The sequence below is a fragment of the Lytechinus pictus genome, chromosome 15 (genome assembly GCF_037042905.1).
Source record: "Lytechinus pictus isolate F3 Inbred chromosome 15, Lp3.0, whole genome shotgun sequence".
In the NCBI taxonomy this organism is placed as follows: domain Eukaryota; kingdom Metazoa; phylum Echinodermata; class Echinoidea; order Temnopleuroida; family Toxopneustidae; genus Lytechinus; species Lytechinus pictus.
The window spans coordinates 7044398-7071295 of NC_087259.1; the positions used below are offsets into that span (position 1 = coordinate 7044398).

At 36.4% G+C, this 26898-nt stretch overlaps 1 protein-coding gene across 4 annotated transcripts; it reads right to left on the reverse strand.

The window, feature by feature from the left end:
• Nucleotides 1-11631: 11631 nt before the first annotated feature.
• LOC129278296 (uncharacterized) lies at nt 11632-25972 on the reverse strand. Of its 4 annotated transcripts, none has more exons than XM_064110592.1 (6): nt 25903-25972; nt 21864-22241; nt 21093-21145; nt 20715-20804; nt 14133-14253; nt 11632-13627 (listed from the first exon to the last, which is right to left on the reverse strand). In XM_064110592.1, the coding sequence occupies exons 2-6, from the start codon at nt 21961-21963 to the stop codon at nt 13611-13613; spliced, it is 381 nt and encodes a 126-aa protein (XP_063966662.1). In that variant the 5' UTR covers nt 21964-22241; nt 25903-25972; the 3' UTR covers nt 11632-13610. The 4 variants fall into 4 exon arrangements, with proteins under 4 accessions (XP_063966662.1, XP_063966665.1, XP_063966663.1 ...); XM_064110595.1 differs by lacking the exon at nt 25903-25972 and adding an exon at nt 24636-24683 and having other exon boundaries at nt 21864-22102; XM_064110593.1 differs by lacking the exon at nt 25903-25972 and adding an exon at nt 23958-24002 and having other exon boundaries at nt 21864-22102.
• Between the last annotated feature and the right edge of the window lie 926 nt (nt 25973-26898).

Sequence of the window (26898 nt, forward strand, 5' to 3'; positions counted from 1 at the left end):
CCTTTTTCCTTTTTTGTTTTGTTTAGCGGCGCCTTCTGCATCTTGAAAAATGGGAGGGGGAGTAAAACACCGATGTCCTAACAGTCATTTCTACGCTTTATTCTTATAAAACAACATAAAAGTGTAATTATCTTATAAGCCCTATTTAAAAAGTGCGAGCGCGAAGCGCGAGCTGAAAATTTTTGGAATTGCATGTATATATTTTAACCTGAACATGGACTATTCTGGGCAATGTTTGTGAACCTGAACAAGATGCGTATGTAACGAGATAATTACTGCGAGCGCGAAGCGCGAGCAGAAATTTTTAATATGGTTTCTGGCTTGATCAAAAAGGGACCTGTTAAGGAGGTTTGCAGTTAGCCATTAAAACGATACATATTTCAACTATTAAATAATGCGAGCGCGAAGCGCGAGATGAATTTCTTTTGATATTCTGACCTAAAAAATGACATTCTTAGCACTTTTTGTAATCATTAACGGTATAGGTATAAAACCAAACAATTGATGCGAGCGGAAAAAAATTGAGATTTCAGACCTAAAAATGGGACACTCTAATCATATTTTGTAAATCATGAAAAAGGATGGGTGATTTGGGTTTCTTCCTACATTAATTATGCGAGCACAAAGCGCGATCTGATCTGAAACTAGACAATTTTAGCACGTTTTGAATAAAGATGAAGCTGCAAATCTCAATGTTGTGCGCGTGTTTTAGAGTTAGACATAATCTGGGCATTCTGATATTTTTATCACGAAAATCAATAATGCGAGCGCGAAGCGCGAGCGGAAAATACTTGATATCCCGGTATGAAAATGGTGAATTTGAGCACTATCTAAAACATTGTGTAGGGAAATTGTGAAGTGGATGTGGAAAGCACTTAATAAATGGTGCGAGTGTGAAGCGCGAGCTGGTATCTTCATTATTATTTTGACCTAGGACCCTGATATTCTAGGTCGAAGGACATTTTGTCATCATATGAAAATGATGACAACTTTCTCATTCCTCTTCCTAAGCGCGATATGAAACATATGAAACTGTGAAAAGGGACAATTTAGTCATTAAGAATTCATGAAAATGTTATATTTAGTAATGTAATAAGCATAATGAGTGAGTGAAATGTGTTGACACTGAGGCCTGAAAACTGGATATTTTAAGCACTCTTATCATGAATAGGATTTGTGAGTTGATATATTTTAAACAAAAATGCGAGCACAAATCGTGAGACGAAAGGAGGGTTATAAGTAATTTGTTATATAATTTGGCAAATCAAATAATGCGACCGCATAGCGCAAGCTGCAAGTTATATTCACACCATAAAACGAACATTAAAAAGAGCACTTAAAAATCAGTTTGTAAATCAAACAAAATGATAATGTCCAAGCTGAAATGTGCTTGTATATCGACTTCAAAACTTGATTTTTTAAGCTACATATCATAGGCGGATCCAGAGGGCCCGAGGGGCCCAGGCCCCCTATTGGTGGAGCCCCAAAAAATGAAAAAAGGGAAAGAAAGAAAAAAGGAGGGGAATGAGAGGAGAAAAAAGAAGAGGAGGACGAGTGAATAAAATAAAATGAGGGAAGACTTGGGAAATAAAAAGAATCTTACATGTCACTATATAAAATTTTCGCTCGCGCTTCGTGGTCGCATTGCCTGTTAGGTGATTTTCATATCTTGTTCAATATGGAGTTTAAATATCAAGTTTGGAAGTCAATATACAAAACATACTTCATCTCGGAAATCGAACTTTCATTAATTTGTGTGATTGATTTTTTAAAAGTACTCTGTATTAATGTCGGTTTTATGGTCTGAATATAAACATTTTATCCCTTTTCAGGTCTGATTGTCAAAACGTATCAGCTAGCGCTGCACGTTTGCATTTTGATTGGCGAGTTATGTATGTCTCAATATTGATTATACAACAAACTACTTAATATCCCTTTTCATGACAGTTTATAAAAAAAATGTCTCGCAATTTGCGCTCGCATTAATGATTAAAAATACATTAACTGATGCATTCTATTTATAATGACAAAAGTGTTTGAAATGTCCAGTTTCAGGCCATAATATCATCAGATTTTGCGCACTCATTGGGCATTAATGAATAACATATCAATTTAAAGATTAAATTGTCCCTTTTGATTCATTTCGCGATTAGCAAGAGGAATAGGAAGATAATGTCATCATTTTCATATGATGACATGTCCTAAGAATGTCCTGGTCCTATGTTAAAACTCAAAGTAAATAATGAAAAATATCAGTTCTTTATTAAGTGCAATCCATATCCACCTCACAAATTCCTACAAAGTGCTTGAAATTTAGAGCTGAAATTGACTCCTTTTTGCAGATCGGAATATTAAACAGTTTAAGCTCGCGCTTCGCGCTTTGTTTTTCATGATAAAATATGTATTTAGAATGCCTAGATTCTAAGTCTAAATATGAAACATTCGCGCGCATGTTTATTCAGATACTCAACTTGGTCTCTATTTAAATCATTATCCAGTTTCAGATCACAATATAAAAAATTGTCCGGTGGGTAATTGTCCGGGGGTAGTTGTCAGGGGGTACTTGTCCGGGGGGTAATTGTCCGGGGAGTAGTTGTCCGGGGGGTAATTGACCGGGGGGTAGTTGTCTGGGGGTAATTGTCCGGGGGTACTTGTCCGGGGGTACTTGTCCGGGGGTAGTTGTCCGGGGGGTAATTGTCCGGGGGGGGGGGAATTGTTCTCGGGGGTAATTGTCCTCAGGGGGTAATTGTCCGGGGGTAGTTGTCCGGGGGTAATTGTCCTCGGGGGGTAGTTGTCCGGGGGTAATTGTCCGGGGGGTAGTTGTCCTGATCCCATTAAGGGGTGACAGATTAATGCTAATGAGAATCTGTATTCATGTTTGGTTTTACTTTAATGTGAACTTAATGAAAGCTTATGAGTAGTCTGTTCTGTCACAAGGAAGTTTGCTGTAATTTTCAGGTGGTTCCTAATTTATGGGTAAACAAATCAACGCCCGGAAGAACCCGGCCCGTGTCATTTGTTCTGGAGGGGCGCTATTATTCTTTGTGAACAACTGGTGTATTTCACCTGACTGCTACGAGGCTCAAACCTTAGTGAGGGGAGGGGGGGGGGTATTTACAAGCGCTCCATGCTTCAACGAATCACGGATCCATATAGGGACATCTACCAACATGAAATTATATAATTATGATCAACCTGGTCAAAATTGACACTTTACGGTACGATGCAGTAAGTCTAGTTGACTGGTAAGCGGTCGATTGCCATGTACTGTTTACTACACCTGAACTTGAATCAATGAGCATTGTTCTAATTCAGATTGAACTGGACTATTAAATAAAGCCTTTCCTACTTGAAATAAATTCAATACCATACCGGTCCGATACTTATTGTGAGATAATGTTATAAAGGGCAATAACTTTGTTTTATTCTCAACCAGAACATTATTGCAAAACTTAGTGTCTCACGGATTACCCTTGGAGTTTATTTACGTTTCACTCCCATTTTACATGTGGTTGTAAATGATTTCACATGTGGTGGTAAATTGTGTAATTCTGCTAACTAACCCCGGACATTGTGGTTCAAAGTCTGGAGACTTATCCACTGAGCTACAACTCCCTCTTCTCATAACATTCACTCATAATTGATAGGCATTCTATTTCTACAGGGCCCTTTTTTTTTAAGCAGGCCTCTTGGGGCACTGAAATGACTCCCCTGTTTCGAAATAAAACTTAATAAATAACTCTTTGTAATAACTGAAAGAAAAAATGAAGTTACTGTGTCCTAGAGATTTAATGCGCCTGACAGAACATGAAACATTTAGAATTTGAATCCTTGTCGTGGCGCCTACATAGCGAGGTACTAATCTGCATTTCTCTGTTATCAGACATGAACAAAAATGAATTTGTTTCATGCATAATAAACGTTGCACATAATTTTAGGTGATAATAATATGCAACATTTTTCATGTTTATAATTCATGGTGCTTAATACAATGTTTCTAAGCGCTGCATTCTATTACCCTTGTTTTAGCACGGTTACTCCTTAAAGGTTACTCGAACACTCAAGGAATTTCTTCCTACCTGGTACCCATTCACTACACCTGGATGGAGAGTGGCAAATGTTGATAAACGCTTGCCAAAGAACGCGAGTACCGTGGTTAGATTCGAACCTCGGACCTTTTGGTTCAAAATCCAGAGATTTATCCACTGGTCCAGAACACCCTTTTTTGTGGGTTTTTAATCGATGAATTGCATGATCGATTATAATCATATAAATAAAAAAATATATAATCATAAAAAAAAAATAATTACCTGTCTTTATAAAGAGTGTTGGTTGATTTATATTGTAACATGCACCATGGCTTGCATGGTTAAAAATGAATGGATTTAATGAATGATATTCCAAACGAAATACTTTTATGTATTCACTTTCACCGAAAAAGATAAAAAGAGCCCACTTTCTCCATAAATAATCGACCCTTGAAAATACCTCATTATATTTTCATATAGAATAGTGCGCTAATAATTAGTGTTGTAAATAAGCCGTAAGTATGCGATGAATTCATTTATAAAGGGGATATTTTTTGGTGAATCTCTTATACATTTATAGCATACCTCTTTATTTCACACCTGTAAAAAAAAAATTACAAATGAAATTTATGATTATGGTTAAGTTTTCTATTTTTTGTGTTCACTGAGATTAATTCCTCAATATCTTTTTATTTTGTATGTATAAGCGAAGGGAAACTAGAAATCTTTGAAATTTTTTAGCAAACATTTCTTCGACAAACGTGAAATATTTCTGTGGCAACTGATAACCGTGATATCTCACTGATTAATTGAAGTTATGACAAGCTTTAACTTGCTTGATTTTCAACCAAATTTTGAAAAAATATTTCAATAATACCTCACTGAAAGAAACTTAAAAATTATCCTTTAGTTTCATCAGAATCATTAAATATAGACCCAGCATATTTACTAGGCTAGCATGCTTATTGGTGAAAAATTGATCTTGATGAAATTATAGCTATTAATGGTAAAAGTGAATGAAGTAAGGCGTACTTACTAAAAGATGATCCCTCTCCTGCCAAAGAGTTTCTTGAAATGACATTCGTTGACTAAAATTTACATCAAAAGGAATGTACAGATTAGTTTAGTTTTCGAAAACATAATTGGATGATATCCACAACTGCGTGACCCATGGTATTCTACAAGTCACTCATGCTTGTCGTTCCCTTGACGCATGAATGGGCCACTTTTGTATATATAGTATACCCATAATAAAATACAACATGTGCTGGTTAATATTTTTATGTCAAAGTAAAATGAATATTTCTAAAAGAAATATTTGTTTTGACAAATTTTGCTTTAATAACTGAATAAGTTTTATAAAAACAGATTATTAATTTGAAATTGATTTGGTTTACTCAGTTTATCCCGTTAAACATGACGATGTAATTCCAGAAGCATGCGATTTAGTTGCAAAGCCTTTATAATCGATCTATGACACAAAATCCAAACCCAGGCAGGGAGAATTTAATATAAAGATCGGGAGGGGGTCAGGGGTGGATGGGTGCCTTATCTTAAACGAGATAAATATCTAAAATGTGTCCTGGTCTAACCTTAACATAGTCTGGAAAAGAGACTACACTAGCACTACGAATGGATGCATAATTACAATGCTATACACATACTGGAGCCTGTAACATTACGCTCAGCAATTGATTCTAGAGCTGATTTCTGCAATAATTTGCATTGCTTGTTGTGTATGATCAATTGTAGCATAATGCTCACAATCAAGTGCAGATCATTTTTGTTACCGGGCCTTGGCCACATTTCTATGACTTTTTTCTATCATCATCTTTTTTGTCATAGTTTATACATACTTTATCTGATGAATTGTGAAAAGTCTGATGACAGTTTTAGATTAAGTAAGGATAACAAAAAAAATGCGCGGGCCTAAAACAGAGTAGGCACTTGATTTCCTTCCCAGTTTTAATATTTGTTTGTTTGAAAAAATGGAAATATTACGTAAACATTATCGATTTTACTATAATTTCCTATATTTCCTTGTTAATTAATCCTTTCTGTGTTTTAACTTCATTTGTATTAACAGTGGAGCGGTTTTTTAATCATAAACAGTGGATAAGTAAAATGATAATACATTTAAGACTTATTCCTGAAAACCGCAACATGTGTCTAAGTTGGAGATAACAATCATATTGTATGTTTGTATCCGTCTATGACCATTTTAAAGTAGTATTTAGCCTATCCATATTTATTTGAGATTATGATAAGGCCCTTATCGTGCTCACCGTAGTAAAAAACGAGCACAACTTCTATTTTTTTTATTAAGGACCTTTCTTTGCAGATCAACTTCTTCCGGCTTTAGTCGTTTTATTATTATTTTTCTATGTTTTCATTTAGGCTCATTGAAAACACATGGATTCAATAGCTTATCTCTTAAATTGACTTATTGTATTCACTGTAAGTACATCGACATGATAATTCTTGCATAACCAAGTAAAAAGAAGAAAAAAAAATCAATTTATGCTTGTTTCTCGACCAGAAATCATCCTTTAGTTTTAACATCTGAAATATTAAATGAGGAAGTGAATCACAACATACAGTAGATATTTTGACAGGATGCGAATATGCTGGGTGCGGCCTTGCAGGGTACACGATAGTCTCTGATTGGCTAGACAAGTCACATGACGTCTATAACTGACCAATCAAAATGTACATGCTGGGTTCATCTGGTCTGGATCACTACCATTTGTAACCTCTCTGAATGGATTTATATAGGATATGACGAATCACATTTTCAGCCAATCATCATCGTCTGACACGTAACACCTCCCAGAGCCGCTCCTCGTGCGGTGCGCATTGCAGTGCTTTACCATTTCTACGTGTCGCTTTCTCGAGTGAACATTGTACTGCTCAGTCTGTATAATAATTAGTATCTAAATCATGTAGCTTGATCATAGATTCATAGATAAATATTTCTAGTTTTCTTGTGAAATAAAGATAAAGCTGTAAATGGAGAGCCTGTAATAATCATCATCGGAGCACCGTTGCGGGAAAAGTTATGTTCAATCATACATTTTTTGTTCAATCTTCAAAATAGACGGAAAAGGGCGTTTCATCGATTTGTCGGAGTTTCGTTTTATTGGAACGCTTTCTGCTATCGGTCCCAGAATGTGATTACCCCCGGGCAGCTTTAGATTTCAGGTTTTGTGACACGCTTGAGACGAATAATTACTTTAGTCGTTGTATTCCGCATATGCCTAACAGTAATATTTTGGAAAATAAAGTTCGTCATATACGTAGCAAATTTCAAACTGATTTTTGATCGAGGAGGATGTTACATTGGAGTAGAAGGACCGATTTGAATACTTTCATCTTTGTGATGATCAGATGGAGTGCAGTGATTCCTCAACCAAATTGATTTACGGTGTGGGAACTTATTCGATGTCACTTTTTAGTTTGCCTGCTTTACATCTAAAATATTATTTCTGTATATTCTTGGTTGCGTTTGATTAATCATTGACAAAGGTGGATGGAATGTTGGTACATCTGTACATGATGGATCAATGATAAACTTAATTTCGAACATGTGAGTAGAAACTGCTTGAGTATGATTTTTTTTTTAATTTATGATCTCTTAACAACATAAGAGTGGTAGAATGTCATAGATTCCTGCTATGTACGCACAGTAAATCGCGTGTTGTATATTTTTATTTTTCTTGCGAACGAACGTGTGATCTGTATCGATACTTCTTTGAATTTCCTGTACCTCTAGCTTTTCCTTGCATGAAAATAGTTTGTTCTTGGTAGATAGTATCCTCCGATATAGCTATAGTGCATATCATGCGAGGTTATTCATTTTTTTTTACTGTAAATGTTGTCTAACCTTTTCATTATTGCACTTGTAGAAGTCTAGTCATAGTCCTTAGCCATAGGACATCTACAGTAATATGATAACTATATTATACAATCGTCATGAAAAGGACCTATATCTCGACAAGCTATGCTCTCTTTATGATCATGCTCGTAACCCCTAAAGTTAAAGAACTCATGAAGCTCAATACTCTGCAGGCCTACTATTTGAAATTGTAATTTATCATACTTGTAAAATGTATTTCATTAGTATAGAATTTGATATATAGACTGGATTACATAATCAATTTTGAAAACATTCCCTTACCATCCCCTCTTTCAGTCTTACACCACCCCCTCCGTCCCGCTATACACCCCACCCTTATGGATTCATGCCAACCAATACAAGTCGGGACTCTTACCATTAAGAAGGTATTTATTTTGAAATTCCAACCGACCCGCATACTTTTCAAGATGGCGTCTAATAATTCATGGTTGCTGGGTCGGAGCGCCATCGGCACCAATCTTGCTTAAGGCTTGTCAAGAAGGGGTACGGGTGGGGGAGGGTTAACGTCCTTTGTTGATTCCAAGTAACAGCGTTAATTTTTTATGTACATCGAAACTCATTAGAAATCATGAATGGAAATTATGGAATATCACATGATCTCATGTCGTACATAGCGCTTTTAATGTTTCTAAGCAAAGCATACTGTTACCCCGGATCTAGCACTGCTACCCTGATCGGGTGCTCAAGCATTCAAGGGTACCCATTTACTACACCTGGGTTGAGAATGGCAAATGTAGGCCTTGCCAAGGGACGCAGTACTGCGGTGGGGTAAGAAATAATCCTGTAGTACATAGCGTTTTTAATGTTTCTAAGCAAAGCATACTGTTACCCCGGATCTAGCACTGCTACCCCGATCGGGTGCTCAAGCATTCAAGAAGTTCTTTCCTACCGTGTACCCATTTACTACACCTGGGTTGAGAGTGGCAAATGTAGGCCTTACCAAGGGACGCAATGCTGCGGTGGGGTAAGAAATAATCCTATGTAGTACATAGCGTTTTTAATGTTTCTAAAGCAAAGCATACTGTTACCCCGGATCTAGCACTGCTACCCTGATCGGGTGCTCAAGCATTCAAGAAGTTCTTTCCTACCGTGTACCCACTTACTACACCTGGGTTGAGAATGGCAAATGTAGATAATAAAGGCCTTGCCAAGGGACGCAATGTTGTGGTAGGGTAAGAAATAACCCTATGTAGCTGGTCAAATTTGTTTGGGAAATAACAAGTTTATGAGCTTGTAATACTCCAAATTTCAATCTTCGGCTAATCCCAAAATAACACAATAAAGTTGATGAGATGGGACAGGTTCGATTCCTGTGAGATTCCGATCATATCAATATCGATCACAAAGAATCTTCATCGGTGTCCATTCATCATCAATATTGTGTTGAATATTTTAATACAATCATTCTAAATGTCAAGGAATATAAATTTTCTCTATGGGAGTATATTCTATTTATCACTTTGATAATTTTCACTACAATGTTTTCGTAAAATTTGACCGGAGAGTTTAGTGCCAATTGAATTTATGTATTTTATTCATATACCTACCTAATATATAGTGAATGTAAATAAAATAAAATCTAATTTTAGTATGTTATCTATGGGCCTAAACTTCAAATCTATAATCCCGATACTCGTACATTGACGTGAAACATATGTTTTTTTTCGCGATCCAATGTATCTTTAGCAAGTTAGTTATGATTTAGCTATTTACCCGGTTCTTAATCATTTACTTTCAATTACTCTATTTGTGCTTTATTTTCCGCCCTCCTTGCCAATTGTAATAGCTTGAATCTTTAAAAGATTCATATTCATTTTATGTTATATCATGTATTGCAATGTATCTGACGTTTTGTTAATGAAATTTATATCATTTTATTGTTCAAGCCACCTTTCTATGGTATGAATTATATGAGCTCATAATACTTTTTAATCTAAATAGATGAATAAAAAGGTGTCGCCACAGGGGTATAGGAGAATGTGACGTATCCACTCGTGTTTTTTTTTTTTTGCAAATTGACTGGAAATTGGAAGGTAGTTTGAAGAAGAGAATAGAGAGAGAAAGTAATGAAAGACACGAAAACCGAAATAATAGATGGAGAAAGAGAGAGAGAGAGAGAGTGAGGGAAAGAACATACTGCTACTTTGTAAATTTTCTTGGCGACAAATAATTCATGTGCCAGGTTTTATTACAATATTTCAGTGAGGAGAAGAAAAAGAAAAGAAGGAGAAAAGAAGAAGAAAAAAGAAGAAGAAGACAAAAAAGGAGAGGAGGGAAACGGAGGAAATAGTTTATAAGATTCTTAACATCATTCACCACCACCGTCATTATCACCAGTGATATTACCATCATCATGATCGTCATCATGATAATCTTCATCGTCATCATAATAATCTTCATCGTCATTCTCTTCAGTGTTATCATCATCATCATCATCATCATTATCATTAACATCATAATCACCCTCATCATCATCATCATCATCACCACCATCATCATCATCATCGTCATTATCACCAGTGATATTAGCATCATCATTCACCACCACCGTCATTCTCATCAGTGTTATCATCATCATCATCATCGTGATTATCTACATCTTCACCATAATAATCTTCATCGTCATTCTCATCAGTGTTATCATCATCATCATCATTCACCACCACCGTCATTCTCATCAGTGTTATCATCATCATCATCGTCATTATCACCAGTGATATTAACATCATCATCATGATCGTCATCATGATTATCTTCATCATCATCATAATAATCTTCATCGTCATTCTCATCAGTGTTATCATTATCATCATCATCACTATCGTAATCATTATCATCATCATCACCATCATCATCATCATTATCATTAACATCATAATCACCCTCATCATCATCATCATCATCACCACCATCATCATCATCATCGTCATTATCACCAGTGATATTACCATCATTATCATGATCGTCATCATGATAATCTTCATCATCATCATCATTCACCACCACCGTCATTCTCATCAGTGTTATCATCATCATCATCATTAACATCATAATCACCCTCATCATCATCATCATCATCATCATCCCATTTCTGGTTGTCAGCCACAATGCAAAAGAAAACAATAAATCAAATTAGATCAATTCGAATTAAGCTCGACTACCAGTATTTTATATTCAAACGTATAAACGACAGCTGTTTGGACATTCAGCATAAAAATATTACATCAGTGTTATCATCATCATCATCGTCATTATCACCAGTGATATTAACATCATCATCATGATCGTCATCATGATTATCTTCATCATCATCATAATAATCTTCATCGTCATTCTCATCAGTGTTATCATCATCATCATCATCACTATCGTAATCATTATCATCATCATCACCATCATCATCATCATTATCATTAACATCATAATCACCCTCATCATCATCATCATCATCACCACCATCATCATCATCATCGTCATTATCACCAGTGATATTACCATCATTATCATGATCGTCATCATGATAATCTTCATCATCATCATCATTCACCACCACCGTCATTCTCATCAGTGTTATCATCATCATCATCATTAACATCATAATCACCCTCATCATCATCATCATCATCATCCCATTTCTGGTTGTCAGCCACAATGCAAAAGAAAACAATAAATCAAACTAGATCAATTCGAATTAAGCTCGACTACCAGTATTTTATATTCAAACGTATAAACGACAGCTGTTTGGACATTCAGCATAAAAATATTACATAATATTGCTTCATAATTTCACATGGATTACACTCAAGAGGAATAAATGTGCAATCACTTGCAATTTTATTCACATGGAATATATCACTATTTTAATCATTTCAGTCACTGTTTCATTCCTGACACCACAATGAAGGTTCAACTTCACGTTCAAGAAAGGTATAATTACCTCGCTTCCGCCATATTAAACCTTCTCATGATAATGTATCCAGAGTAAGTATAGATATGAATAATCGACACAGAGCCTATTAAAGGGATACTCCAGACTGAAAATAATATGATTTGGACAGATAAAGAAAAACCAGACAACCACAGCACTGAAAATTTCATCAAAAATCGGGCGCAAAATATCAACATTATGGCATTTTAAAAATGTGCATTTTTTCGGTGAATCATTTCCATGCATGTCTTTATGAATATTCAATAAGCACACTAATGATGTAATATTCCTCAAAGAACTAAAAAGAAAAATATATTGCAATTTGATTTAATGCATGAAATATTTATTTCTGCAATTCATTTATTATACGGGGGAGGGGCTGTCATATAAACATGTATGAAAATCTGAAATAATTATGATTTCATCTTAGAGCATATATAGGAAAAGGGAAAGCAGGGATGTGATATCATCGTGGCACCTAATGAATATTCATGGCGATGTGCATAAACTGTTTTCACAAATTATTGCTATACTGTCGGATTTTGATGATATTCTCAGCATTTTGCTCAGTAAATTTTACTTTATTTTGTAGATAAAATTATTGTCAGCATGGAGTACCGCTTTCATTGTTTATACGCAAATATGAACAAGATATTTTTTATTTACATTATGTAATAATATGCATAATAGTCAAGAGACTCTCTATGCGCTGTACAAATATTAAATTACTGAATTATACGAACTATACATTACACATAATTTAATTTATCCATTAAACCTTAAAAAAATACGTCTTACAAATAAGAAAAAAATACATCAACACATAAACGTTGCAAAATTAATTAAGACAAATAATATTTAACAACAACATACTTCAGCGAGCATTATAAATGTTATTTTAAATAAAAAAATAATGTACTGTTCTGTAACAAAATATGTTTCAGAATTTCTTCTGTCGAACATACATGGATAAAAGAATGTAAAAATTATGTTTCGGCACCCCTCCCATTAAAATACCCTGGCGTAGACCATGAAAAAAAAAACGCGTTGCTTTTAGCATATCATACATGTATGGTAATTAATTGGGGGAAATCGTAGTCAATTAAATGCAGCACATGCAAAATATAGTAAGATATTTCAGGTGTTTATTTAAGAAAATTGTGGATATATGCAATTTGTAAAGTAATGGCGATCGTTCCTCTGTTGATCCAACAGAACCTTTCCTCCCTCTATCAAATCTAATACCATACACCCTCATCCCCTCTCCCAACTAAAGAATGTGATCACGATCACTGACCTGATAATCCAAGGGAACATTCACAGTACAAAAAAACGTCGTTTAAGCCTGTCACTCTAACAACAAGTTTAAACTGTTTAAACAACTTGTTTAAAAAAGTTAAACAGTTGTTTAAAAAGTTTAAACAGTTGTTGAAAAAGTTTAAACGGTAGATGTTAGAGTGACGGGCTGAAACAACGTGCTCAAAATTTTAAACAACGTTTTTACAGTGTTGTCTTCCTTCATTAGATCCATTGTCTTACAATCTACCCCTCCCCACCCCCTTTCCAAATTACAAATTAAAGAATGTGATCATGATCATTCTTCTGGTAATCCCAGAAAACATTGTCTCGTTTCATCAGATCCATTGTCTAACCCACCCTACAACCCCCTCTCCCAACAAAAAAAAAATGTGATCCGCGATGATCCTCTGAAAATACAAGAAAACCTTGTCTCCCTCCATCAGTCCACAGAAGACCCTGTAATGGAATAATGAAAACATGATAAATTTAAGTAGGATAATGAACAATAAATATGACATACCATTTCAAGTAGCACAATGAGACGAACATTTTGAGGGGGCCAACATGGCCTATGGGGCAATATTTTTTTCTAAAGGCTGCGAACGAGCAGAAAATTGACCCTATTAAAATATGATCTTTGTTTAGATTTTAACATAATACTCATAAGATATTTTCATATTTCACTCCTTTTGGTTTTCGTTTCTCGGTTTTTTTTTTCGTGAAAATTTCGGGATCCATCCCCGCTATATGTACGGCAGTGTTTGCCATTGATACATAGACGACCGAATCTTTATTCTGAAATCTTTGTTCTCGAAAATCGACTCTTATGAAATTCTAGGGACTATGTATTCATATTTCCCAACGCTGTAGCTTTGGCTAAAATTAACTATTACTCCCCCCCCCCCCCCCCTCTCGCAGAGAAGGAAAACAAAGTAATAGAAAGAACCTCTGTATTACTTACAAGACATTGGTTCTTCGTCAAGTGTCCCTGATCCCGAAGTTTTTTCTGGAGCAGTGTCCAGTTCCACACTGATATTTGTTTCTTCCTGTACATCCATGTTTGTCACGATCTCCTTTTCTTTCTTTAAAATGTAGAAAAGGAATCATATAAAGTAAATGATGAGATGGAGAGAGAAGACTATTTTATACTTGAGAAATTATGCGAAATTTACTTTATTTGATTTCTCCCGTCATTTAACTTCACCAAAAAACGTGAAATGAGAGAAGTGATAGCATTCATGCATATTTTAAATAGGGCCCATATCGAGTTAGAATAGAGTTTCTGACAGTTTTTTTTCCCCGCAAAGTTGGTATATAATCAATTAGGCCCATATAGTGATCACTTTTCTTCTTAGTTATGGGACAGTCACATTTTGCAAGCGATGGCCGTACGGCGAGCCGAAACATAGTCAGGCAGCATAATTATTCACTTATTGTAATTGGTGACATCACAAGGAACAACTTTCAACTTGGTGACATATTTCTAATGGTCATCTTGACCATGTTAGGGGTCAACATGGGGTCGATTGCGGTCAATATTTGAACATTTCCCGATTTGTCGAGTGATAAATCATATTGTTTGTCTTGTTACACTGAACTAAAAAGTGAACAAAACCAAATACCCTTGACTTCTCGTTAAACAGTTATGACAGGAAAGGTCAAAAGGTCAACGGAATTTCATTTAATGCCAAATAACACTAAAAGTGTTTAAAGCTAATTTTCCGTATATTATTCGTGTTTTGTTTATGTATTTTTTAATTATTTTTGATATTGATATAAAGTTCATCTTCAGAAGTCCTTATCCGGAGATATAAAGAGTCAAGACATGGTCATGGGGGAGGGGGGGGGGGGGGGGGTGGTGAGCTCATTTGAGAACAATATACATTAATAATAATGTGAAATAATAATTAGTAGGGTGCATTTCATCATCAGCCCACCTAATCAATGTTCCTGGCTATTTTTTAAGATATAATTATTTTCAGCCATTCCATGCGCAAGTTTTAAAAAGTGTTTTGAGATACATTGTTTTGGCGTTGTGTTGCGTAGGAGCGGCGTACAGTTGCGTAGTGTTGTGTAGGCTTGCGTAGACTTACGTAGACTTCACCAGTGCGCAAAAAAAGTACATGTTTAATTTTTGCGTCCCCCGTACCCATTTTGCGATGAGTTTCGTAGGCAAAACGAATGGAGGCGTAGCGTTGCGTAGTCTCTACGGATAGGTACGCAACTCTACGCAGATCTCTGTGTGAAACCCCGGCCCTTAAGGGTTTGTCAAGTCATTTCGAGGTATTCCTGCAATACCATGATAACACAATGATGAAGTCAACGTCTATGTACACTGCACATTTTTTTGCTTAGTATAACAACACAAATAATTTTACGAGTCACTGACACAATCAGGGCATTATTTTATTAAATATTTACCTACATTAACCCAATTTGACCCCTAAATGGTCAAAACAACAATTCTGATTTTTTTTTCAGTTGTTCCTTGTGATGTCACCAATCGCATAAAAGTGAAAAACCAGACTTGGCTAATTTGTCGACGTAGCCGTTAAATCATGACATAATATGCTGCCTGATTACCAACCGCTTCTTATATTTATGTATGTGGTTCGCGTAGTGTATGTGTAAAACGGCTGTTTTCGACTCACCATGCAGACATCGTATATTATTAGTTTTTATTAGTCAAGCGGGGGCAAAGATTTGTCAAACTGGCAGTAAAAATTCGTCACGCCATTATGACGATCACTTTATGTCAATTGACAAATCATTTTAGTAGTTTGACAAAATAAAAATCGGGAAATAATAATTCACGTCTCTATATAAGCAACGAATGAAAATCCTGTTTTGAGAAACTACTTTAACTGACGAATCCAAATGCACGAATTGACAAATGGATATTGTCAGTCCGATTGCAGACGACGAATCTTATCAGACTTAAAAAATTAAGGGACGAGTTTAGACATACAATACGAATTTTGGAATGAAAGTTTTTGACAAATTTAAAACGGGTTTCCTTTTCTTAAAAGATTTGACAAAATTGACATCGTGCGCATGCGCCCTGGAAAGCAAGTTTTTTAATTTTGGTATCGCCATTCGATCGCAAACTCTCGCTTCCCTGACTGTCTCCAGGCCCGGCACTTCAGATCTATAACATTAGGCTTACCGGTAGTGACAATCGACGTAGAACATCGGGTATGCACAACCTATTTTTTAATTGTCACACAAAATATTGACAGTTACATAATGTATAGACATAACTGTTGCACATGTAGACTGTACTAGGCTGTAAGTTAGAACCCTATCGCCTGGCCGCTTATGGTCTGTGTACATAGGCCGGCATAGGCCTACCGGTAGCCTCTAACGTTAACTGTTATGCCATAGCAATACACACAGGGTTTTTTCGAATTGTAAATAGATCTCTAGATCTAACGTTAGATCTATGCAAAGAATTTTGATGTTCTGAGTCTGACCCCGTTCTAGCGTGGTCTGATGCCGTCGGACTAACAATTAGGCCTAGTCTAGCTTCATCTTTTTCTATCTCTAGATCTAACGTTAGACCTAGATCTAACTTAGATCTTTCTTAGAATCTAGCGTACTTTAAGTTCCTCTTTATACCCACTCGTATTCGTAACTAGACCTAACAGTTAGGCTAGGTCCTAGTCTGCGTGGAGTGTAGGCGTAGACACCTTTAGATCTAGGGTCTATCCTTTTTATTTATTTGATAGAGTCTAGAATTCTAAGTTAGATCTAGATTAGTTAGAATCTAGTCTTGCATTTCAGATTACACACATTATTAAGTTATCTAGAATCTAGATATAGAGTTCTAACTTACATGTGCAACAGTTAGGTCTTTACAGCTCTAGTGCAACTGTCAATATTTGTGTAACAATTTTAAAGTTGTGCATGCCATGACAAATTCAAAGTTTGTCAAATAAGACCATGTTTTGACGATTTTTTTGTCAATTGACTCGGTATTCTTAAGAGTGATTGGAAATGTAACTGCAGCATTAATCAGGCTTAGTGGCTGACCTTATTATAGACAACATAAATTACGCTCGGGCCTGTTACAACCGATATTGTCGCAGCAACGCATAATGTCGCAGATTGCGACATTATGCCAAGAGCGTCCGACGCATAATGTCGCAGTCAACGCATAATGTCGTAGTTTTTCTAACGCATAACGTCACATGTCGCAACGCATAATGTCGCAGCAAAGTGTCAACGCATAATGTCACATGTCGCAACGCATAATGTCGCAGCGGTATTTTCTTCAGGACTCGAGCTACAGTTAAGATATAAAATATGATTTCACTTAGTATTTTGAGACACGAGAAAGAGAATTAAGTGATTTGGAAATCAGGATTACTCATTGTATGGATATTTATCGGTTTATTGCCATTTCGTCTACTGCCTTTTTCCCCACTATCGCATGGTCTGATATCATTTCGTCTACCATTAGTTAGTCAACAACTATCAACATAGTCCAATAACCATTTCGTCTAATTACCATCTCGTCTAATAGCCAGTTGGTCTAATAGCCGTTTTGTTTATTATCATTTAGTCTAATTGTATTATTTTCAATTGGTCGAATATCCACTTTGTCCAATATCACCACGTCTATTACCTTTTGGTCTAATAGCCAGTTGGTCTAATAACCACTTGGTCTACTCTCATTTCGTCCATGTTCCATTTGGTCTGACTTCAGTTGGTTCGCTATCACTTCGTCTAAACCCATTTCGGCTAACAATCATTTGGTATCGTTGCCATGGGTCCAATCACCATCTCGTCCAATCATCATTTCGTCCAATAGGCATATTCATTTCATCTTATAACCATAATGGTCTACTGGCACTAGACCTATTCGGTGACTCTATGTATCATTGCCGACTTGTTGCAGTACTACTCCTGATTTGTGGTTCAGATCAGCTCGCGAGCGCCAAAAAAAAAACCTTTACCATCCGCCGACAGGGCATAGGCGGATCCATGGAAAGGCCCCCCCCCCCCCCCCCCCGCATAAAAAAGGAAGGGGAACGAAAGAAAAGAGAAAAAACGGGGAAAGAGAGGAGGGAAAATGATGAAAAATAAGAGGAGACAGAAGAGTGAATAAAATAGGGTGAGGTGAAGACTTGGAAAATAAGAAAAAGATATTTCATGTCTCAAAAGAGGTGCGATAGCTCAGTCGGTAAAACGGGGGTTTCTGATTCCGATGACATGCATTTGATTCCTAATTGGTGCGTTAGTGTCCCTTGGTAAGGCATAATAGTCATTATGCCTACCAGTTCCTTGGAGAGGACCTTAAGCCGTCGGTTCTCTGGTTGCTTGCTTACAAGCATTCATGCTTTCTTAGCAACCAGGTAAAAAATGTACTATATAGGCTAAAATTTGCGCTCGCGCTTCGCGCTCGCATCCACATCCACTTCAGAATTTGTATGCATAGTGCTTGAAAAAGTGCTTAAATTTTCCCCTTTTTGGACTGGAATATGAAGTATTTTTAGCTCGCGCTTCGCTCTCGCTTTATATTTTTATGCTTTTTCAGTTCTGATTTGCTTTGCAAAGTGTACATCGATAATTATTACTATTATTGTTTTTACTATTACGAAGTTATATTTATGCATGTGTGTAAAATTAAGTAATGAAACTAAGTTTTGGGGCTGGCCTCACATACAAGCATTGCTTATTTTCGGCAGCCCCTCCGTTTTACTCTAAAAATACAAAAAAAAATCATTTAAGGCAGCTTAATGTTATAAATTGTGTTTATCAAATGTATAGGCCTTATTATGTTTTATAAGATGTTATGTTTTGTTATATTCTTTATTTTTATGATATGTTCATTATATACAACATTGTGAAACGGAAAAAAATGAAATGATTAAAACATGTATTCAAAATGCCTAAATTCTAAGTCTAAATCTAAAAAAAACGCGCACTCAGCACCCAAGTTTATTGAGATACGCAGCTTGTTGTATATATTTATAACGTGCTTGAATTATCCAGTTCCAGATTAGAATATCAAAAAACTTCTGCTCGCATTATTATCATTAATGTAGGAAGATACCTACATGTAGTTACCCATCCATTTTACGATTTATAAAACATTAACAGAGTGTCCTGTTCTTAGATCCGAAATCTATTTTTTTCGGCTCGCGCTGCCGTCAATTGTGTAGTTATGTAACTCGAGTCCTGAAGAAAATCCCGGTGATTGGACTTATTGGTGATTGGACCCATGGCAACGATACCAAATGATTGTTAGCCGAAATGGGTTTAGAAAAAGTAATAGCGAATCAACTGAAGTTAGACCAAATGGAACTTGGGCGAAATGAGAGTAGACAAAGTAGATATTGGACCAATTGAAAATAATACAATTAGACTAAATGATAATAAACAAAACGGCTATTAGACCAACTGGCTATTAGACGAGATGGTAATTAGACGAAATGGATATTGGACTATGTTGATAGTTGTTGACTAACTAATGGTAGACGAAATGATATCAGACCATGCGATAGTGGGGAAAAAGGCAGTAGACGAAATGGCAATAAACCGATAATATCCATACAATGAGTAATTCTGATTTCCAAATCACTTAATTCTCTTTCTCGTGTCTCAAAATACTTAGTGAAAGCATATTTTATATCTTATCTGTAGCTCGAGTCCTGAAGAAAATATCGCTGCGACATTATGCGTTGCGACATGTGACATTATGCGTTGACACTTTGCTGCGACATTATGCGTTGCGACATGTGACGTTATGCGTTAGAAAAACTACGACATTATGCGTTGACTGCGACATTATGCGTTGGTGCGACATTATCGGTTGTAACAGGGCCTTTTTATCAAAAAGGAGACAGTGGCAGAGCGAAGATTCGAACTCACAACTTGTATACGATTATGAGTCCAATGCTCATAACCACGTACACGACCCAAAAATGTCATGACAAATTATAGCCCCAAGAAGATTTTTAACATGTTTATTAAGGTTTGCTTTATGTGGAACAATTAACTTTAAAATATCAATAAGTATATTCTGTGTAGCACTTGTCTGATACATTATCTGAGTTGGTCACAGTTTTGAAACAGGATTTAGAGGGCAGCATTATATCTTTTCAACTTCGTTCTTTAAGTTTTATTTTGTATCCGGAGCTTTTATTCATATTGTGAATTGGATAGTGTCAGCATTCATGTATACGGCCTATTGATAGCCATGACAGAGAATAGACCCCAGAGGGTTTTTAACATACTTAATGAGGATTGCATATAGGAGAAATGTTTAACTTAAAATGAAATTTCGATAAGCCTATGTGTTAGTAGCTGCACTTTTAATTTTATTTTGAGTTGATGAAACTTTTAAAATAGCATATAGAGGTGCAACATTCACATTTATCAACTTTGTTCTTGAGGTATTATCTCCATCCGAAGCTTTATTCGTATTGCTTATTTTTTCCAATTTGCATTATTATACTCTATGCCATTACTTGTTTTAATAATTTCGAATAATATTGCAGTGGGCAGTGAAGTTTTCTGTTCTTATTAATATATTCACCTGCATTTGCAGCACGATTTCTACTTCACAGGAGAACTTCGTCGTACTGAATGTAGCGTCAAAACGAAAACCTGGACCCTTCATCGATATCTAGCAAAATAAAAACAAAGAAAAATAAAAAAAAGATAAAAGACTGATAAAATAGAAACCAATATACACAATCGACAAATCTCACATGAAAACAGAAGTGAATTGACATTTTTTTTATATAGTAATAACTGCCAAAAGAGAAGTTAGAATTAAGCTTATGAAGATTTCTCCAAATCAGTATGTCCAAATTGACTTTTAACAACTAAATACTTCTATTTGAGAAAATCAATGCTTTATACCACTGCCTTATACATTCATTGTCTAATGACAAAAATCATATTTCCTTACCTTATTTTCACGGTGATTTTCGTCAATGGGGTAGGTTTCACCAGTTGCCATTCCTAAGCGTGAAATGAAAATCAATTGTAAATTTTTCATTCAATGTGGTTCTATAATCTCCGGAAAAATACATTATAATACATCACAAAACATATATAATACATTTCTTTCATATTATAGTCTGTTCCCCCCCAAAAAAAAAAAATAGTTTTTTTCTTCTCACCACATTATAGCTAAATTTCTACTAAACGTTATTTTAAAAAAATAAAAAGAGTTAGTAGCCTTCCAATATGTGAAATAATTATTAGTCTTGTCTAGTTTTTTTTCTTTTCGATTCGTTTCTTCTCTAATCCTTCCTAAATTATGTAATATTGATAATAACAATAGTGGAACAATTATTATACATTACAAAACACCACCAGTCTATACGGCGATTTTATTCTTTTTCTTTTCTTGCCCAATCAGAGTCTACGGGGTGAATCAAGAACGAATCGTACCACATTTGATTTTTGTATATTTTTCTTCCAACTTTAGGTGTTTAATCATTTTATCTTTCAAATATATTTTTCATTCTTATGACAAACGTGTGGACTCAATAGTTTATCTCTCCCAATGATGAGAAAAATATACTTTTATGCTTGTTTCTCTGCTAGAAATTACCTTTCAGTTTTACCATCTGAAATATCAAATAAGGAAGTATATCAGACATGACTGCTTTTAATTTTTGAGGTTCAACGATATTTAAATCAACAACAATAAAGAGTACATTCTGGTTCTAACCGGTCTTGAGGTTATTCCCTTTGATGTAATGTCGCAACAATGTAGAACAATCTCTGATTGGATATAGAGGATATGACGAATCACATTTGCAGCCAATCATCGTCTGACAACGTCACTGTACCAACCCATCCAGAGCTAGCGGTGTGAACTGCATTGATATTGCTACCATAATTTGGTCATTTCAGCGCGGGGCTTCATTGTCGAGAGAACATGTACTGCCAAGTCAAAAGTTATTCACTCTATAATCACATTGATCGTAGAGAAATATTTCTGGTTTTCTTATCGATGGATATCGATGAATTTGATGTTCGAGTTTGTAATAATCACCTTCGGTTCGTTCGGAAGACCGCTGCGGGAAAAGGTGTGTCCATTCCTACCCTGGAATCATTTCACGTTTTACAAAACTCAACGATATTCAGATATTGAGTGGTTCTGAGTGGTTATGAAATCGATTGCTATGCGCTTGCGAAGAAGAACGAGTCATTGTACTTCGATAGTGTGTAAAAAAAAAAAATGAAGTTCGTACAAAAGTCGCGAATTTCGAACTGTGTGTTGTTTGATCGAGGTTGCTGTCAGATGTGGGTCTTGGACTTGGACTTTAACTTTGAAATTTGTGGTGATGAGATGAGTGAAACGGTTTCTTACCCACATTTTTAATTTACGGTGTGAGAACTTGTACAGTGTCACTGAGAAACATGCGGTAAGTTAAGATGAGGGCCCTGGGAACGTTTTCTTTTTTTTTTTTACTGACAAGCCCCCCAAATGAGTTTCACTACAAATGAAGGTCATTTTAGTCCATTTTAGTTTGACAAGCAAAAACAAATGGTAATTTGGTTACATTTCTCAATTTTGTAGCGCCTACCAGAATGCCAGGGGGTGCAGCTGCCTATGGATAATAATAATATAATAATAATGATAATGATATATAAAATTATAGAGCGCAGAAACTATTCCATAAAGTGTATATTCTACTCCGCTTTATGGGACTCATAAAATGCTTGTTAATTATTAAATAGATGTGTTTTTAGCTTTCATTTAAAGTTGTTTACGGATGGTGCTTTCCTAACTTCCAGGGGTAAGCTATTCAGAGCTTGGGGGCTACACAAGCAAATGCTCGATCACCTAGCTTCTAAATTACTTTTGTTTTGAAGGATGGAATCTGTAATAGCAGATGATCCGTTGAACTGCGCAAATTGCAACCATATACTGGTTTTATACCTCAATAATTCTGTAATGTAGCCAGGAGCTTGAACAAGAAGTGCTTTGTATACAATAAGTAGGACTGTGAATGCTATTCTCTGCCGTATTGGCAACCAAGGTTTCTTAGTATTGGTGTGATACGTGCATATTTTGTACAGTCAAATATAAGCCTTGCGCAGGTGTTTTGCACCCTCTGCAATTTCAATAATTGAGAGCCAGGGATCCAATTTGCTAATGATGCATGCATGAACAATCTCTTTTGTAACATTCCGATCTAAATTTGTCGATGGTTAGTCTTGTGTTGCTTGAGTTTTGTGTAGAAATTGCGTCCGGTTTTCTCGATATATCGTTAAATGAAAAATAGTTCGACGAATTATCCCTGCCATCTCAGCCCTGTTGTCCCCGCTCTTTTCTCTACCATCACAGTCCTGCCTTCTACATCGTCTGGTGATAAAACCATAGCAGCTACACCGTAGAAAGAAAGATGACTTTGTCACCATAAGCAAAAAGGAAACTGTGGGGGTGAAAAGACAATTTAGAATAAACTTTCTTACCTTTGAGAGAGTGCAAACCTCAATACAAAATTCTTCCAGATGCGAGTGGTATTTGTCTGGGCACCACAGACGTGAAAACCAATACTGCTGGCAAATGGAATACATTTGAGGTATTATAGTAAGAAAAAAAATGTTTAATGGTAACCATTTTTTTTCTAATGAATTATCTCTCCTGCCGCCCCCTTATGTTTATAATGTTAAATGTTAGTAACCATTTTTTTTTCTTTTTGCTTGTCAATAATTTTTCCTGCACCCCCTAAATATTTTGTTTGAAACTTTTTTTTTTGTTCTTGTCGAAAAATTTGGTGGTTCCCCCCTTAAATAATTACTGTGTGCGTACCAATCAATGGTACTAGACCAGTACTTTATAAAATATCGCGCAAATCTCAATTCTTTTGTTACAATACGGTCGCTTGCTGTAGATTGAGGTGATGTTCAACGGACCGTATATTATCAAGCCCGCCCGATATTGCGCGATGTTGAAATAGTTCGACCCCCGCCAATTCTTTATCGGAGTGTCCGCGGGTTTGGGTGATACAACCATGTCATCGTTTTGTAAATACTTTTTCCGTGACAGCGTTGATTATTTCCACATAAGCTTTAGTTATACCATCCATCGATTCATCTTTTGATTGGATATACGTCTCTAATAATTCAAAATCCAGTATCAAAGATTCCGCATCTCCCGTTGTATTCACAGATTCGTTATCGGTTACACTATCGAAATCCAGTATCAAAGATTCTGTATCTCCCCCTGTTTCGTCCGGTATCACAGATTCGTTATCGATTGCACTATCATGATCTAATATCATAGGTTCCGTCGCTGTATTGTCGATATCATCAGGCTCCACCGGTACAGAGACATTATTGATTTTGGCGCCGTTACAATCCGATTCACTCGATGTATTAACATCCATGGTGAATATACCGTAAGGCCCCGTTGCGATACGAGCGTGTGTGAAAATATGACATCACTCGCTTCGATCATCATGGTATATATGAATTACTGTGTGCGTACCAAGCAATGGTACTAGACCCGTACTTTATAAAATATCGCGCAAATCTCAATTCTTTTGTTACAATACGGTCGCTTGCTGTAGATTGAGGTGATGTTCAACGGACCGTATATTATCAAGCCCGCCCGATATTGCGCGATGTTGAAATAGTTCGACCCCCGCCATTTCTTTATCGGAGTGTCCGCAGGGTTTGGTTGATACAACCATGTCATCGTTTTGTAAATACTTTTTCCGTGACAGCATTGATTATTTCCACATAAGCTTTAGTTATACCATCCATCGATTCATCTTTTGATTGGATATACGTCTCTAATAATTCAAAATCCAGTATCAAAGATTCCGCATCTCCCGTTGTATTCACAGATTCGTTATCGGTTACACTATCGAAATCCAGTATCAAAGATTCTGTATCTCCCCCTGTTTCGTCCGGTATCACAGATTCGTTATCGATTGCACTATCATGATCTGATATCATAGGTTCCGTCGCTGTATTGTCGATATCATCAGGCTCCACCGGTACAGAGACATTATTGATTTTGGCGCCGTTACAATCCGATTCACTCGATGTATTAACATCCATGGTGAATATACCGTAAGGCCCCGTTGCGATACGAGCGTGTGTGAAAATATGACATCACTCGCTTCGATCATCATGGTATATATGAATTACTGTGTGCGTACCAATCAATGGTACTAGACCCGTACTTTATAAAATATCGCGCAAATCTAAATTCTTTTGTTACAATACGGTCGCTTGCTGTAGATTGAGGTGATGTTCAACGGACCGTATATTATCAAGCCCGCCCGATATTGCGCGATGTTGAAATAGTTCGACCCCCGCCAATTCTTTATCGGAGTGTCCGCGGGTTTGGGTGATACAACCATGTCATCGTTTTGTAAATACTTTTTCCGTGACAGCGTTGATTATTTCCACATAAGCTTTAGTTATACCATCCATCGATTCATCTTTTGATTGGATATACGTCTCTAATAATTCAAAATCCAGTATCAAAGATTCCGCATCTCCCGTTGTATTCACAGATTCGTTATCGGTTACACTATCGAAATCCAGTATCAAAGATTCTGTATCTCCCCCTGTTTCGTCCGGTATCACAGATTCGTTATCGATTGCACTATCATGATCTGATATCATAGGTTCCGTCGCTGTATTGTCGATATCATCAGGCTCCACCGGTACAGAGACATTATTGATTTTGGCGCCGTTACAATCCGATTCACTCGATGTATTAACATCCATGGTGAATATACCGTAAGGCCCCGTTGCGATACGAGCGTGTGTGAAAATATGACATCACTCGCTTCGATCATCATGGTATATATGAATTACTGTGTGCGTACCAATCAATGGTACTAGACCCGTACTTTATAAAATATCGCGCAAATCTCAATTCTTTTGTTACAATACGGTCGCTTGCTGTAGATTGAGGTGATGTTCAACGGACCGTATATTATCAAGCCCGCCCGATATTGCGCGATGTTGAAATAGTTCGACCCCCGCCATTTCTTTATCGGAGTGTCCGCAGGGTTTGGGTGATACAACCATGTCATCGTTTTGTAAATACTTTTTCCGTGACAGCATTGATTATTTCCACATAAGCTTTAGTTATACCATCCATCGATTCATCTTTTGATTGGATATACGTCTCTAATAATTCAAAATCCAGTATCAAAGATTCCGCATCTCCCGTTGTATTCACAGATTCGTTATCGGTTACACTATCGAAATCCAGTATCAAAGATTCTGTATCTCCCCCTGTTTCGTCTGGTATCACAGATTCGTTATCGATTGCACTATCATGATCTGATATCATAGGTTCCGTCGCTGTATTGTCGATATCATCAGGCTCCACCGGTACAGAGACATTATTGATTTTGGCGCCGTTACAATCCGATTCACTCGATGTATTAACATCCATGGTGAATATACCGTAAGGCCCCGTTGCGATACGAGCGTGTGTGAAAATATGACATCACTCGCTTCGATCATCATGGTATATATGAATTACTGTGTGCGTACCAATCAATGGTACTAGACCCGTACTTTATAAAATATCGCGCAAATCTCAATTCTTTTGTTACAATACGGTCGCTTGCTGTAGATTGAGGTGATGTTCAACGGACCGTATATTATCAAGCCCGCCCGATATTGCGCGATGTTGAAATAGTTCGACCCCCGCCATTTCTTTATCGGAGTGTCCGCAGGGTTTGGGTGATACAACCATGTCATCGTTTTGTAAATACTTT

What these genes read in the sequence shown, in the direction of transcription:
- LOC129278296 (XM_064110592.1), bottom strand. Translation starts at nt 21,963, where the DNA reads ATGATTGGCTGCAAATGTGATTCGTCATATCCTCTATATCCAATCAGA. An exon ending in AAAATCACCGTGAAAATAAG is followed by an intron (nt 20,805 to 21,092) that starts GTAAGGAAATAT and finishes TTATTTTGCTAG; the next exon opens with ATATCGATGAAGGGTCCAGG. An exon ending in AAATCGTGCTGCAAATGCAG is followed by an intron (nt 14,254 to 20,714) that starts GTGAATATATTA and finishes TACATTTTAAAG; the next exon opens with AAAGAAAAGGAGATCGTGAC.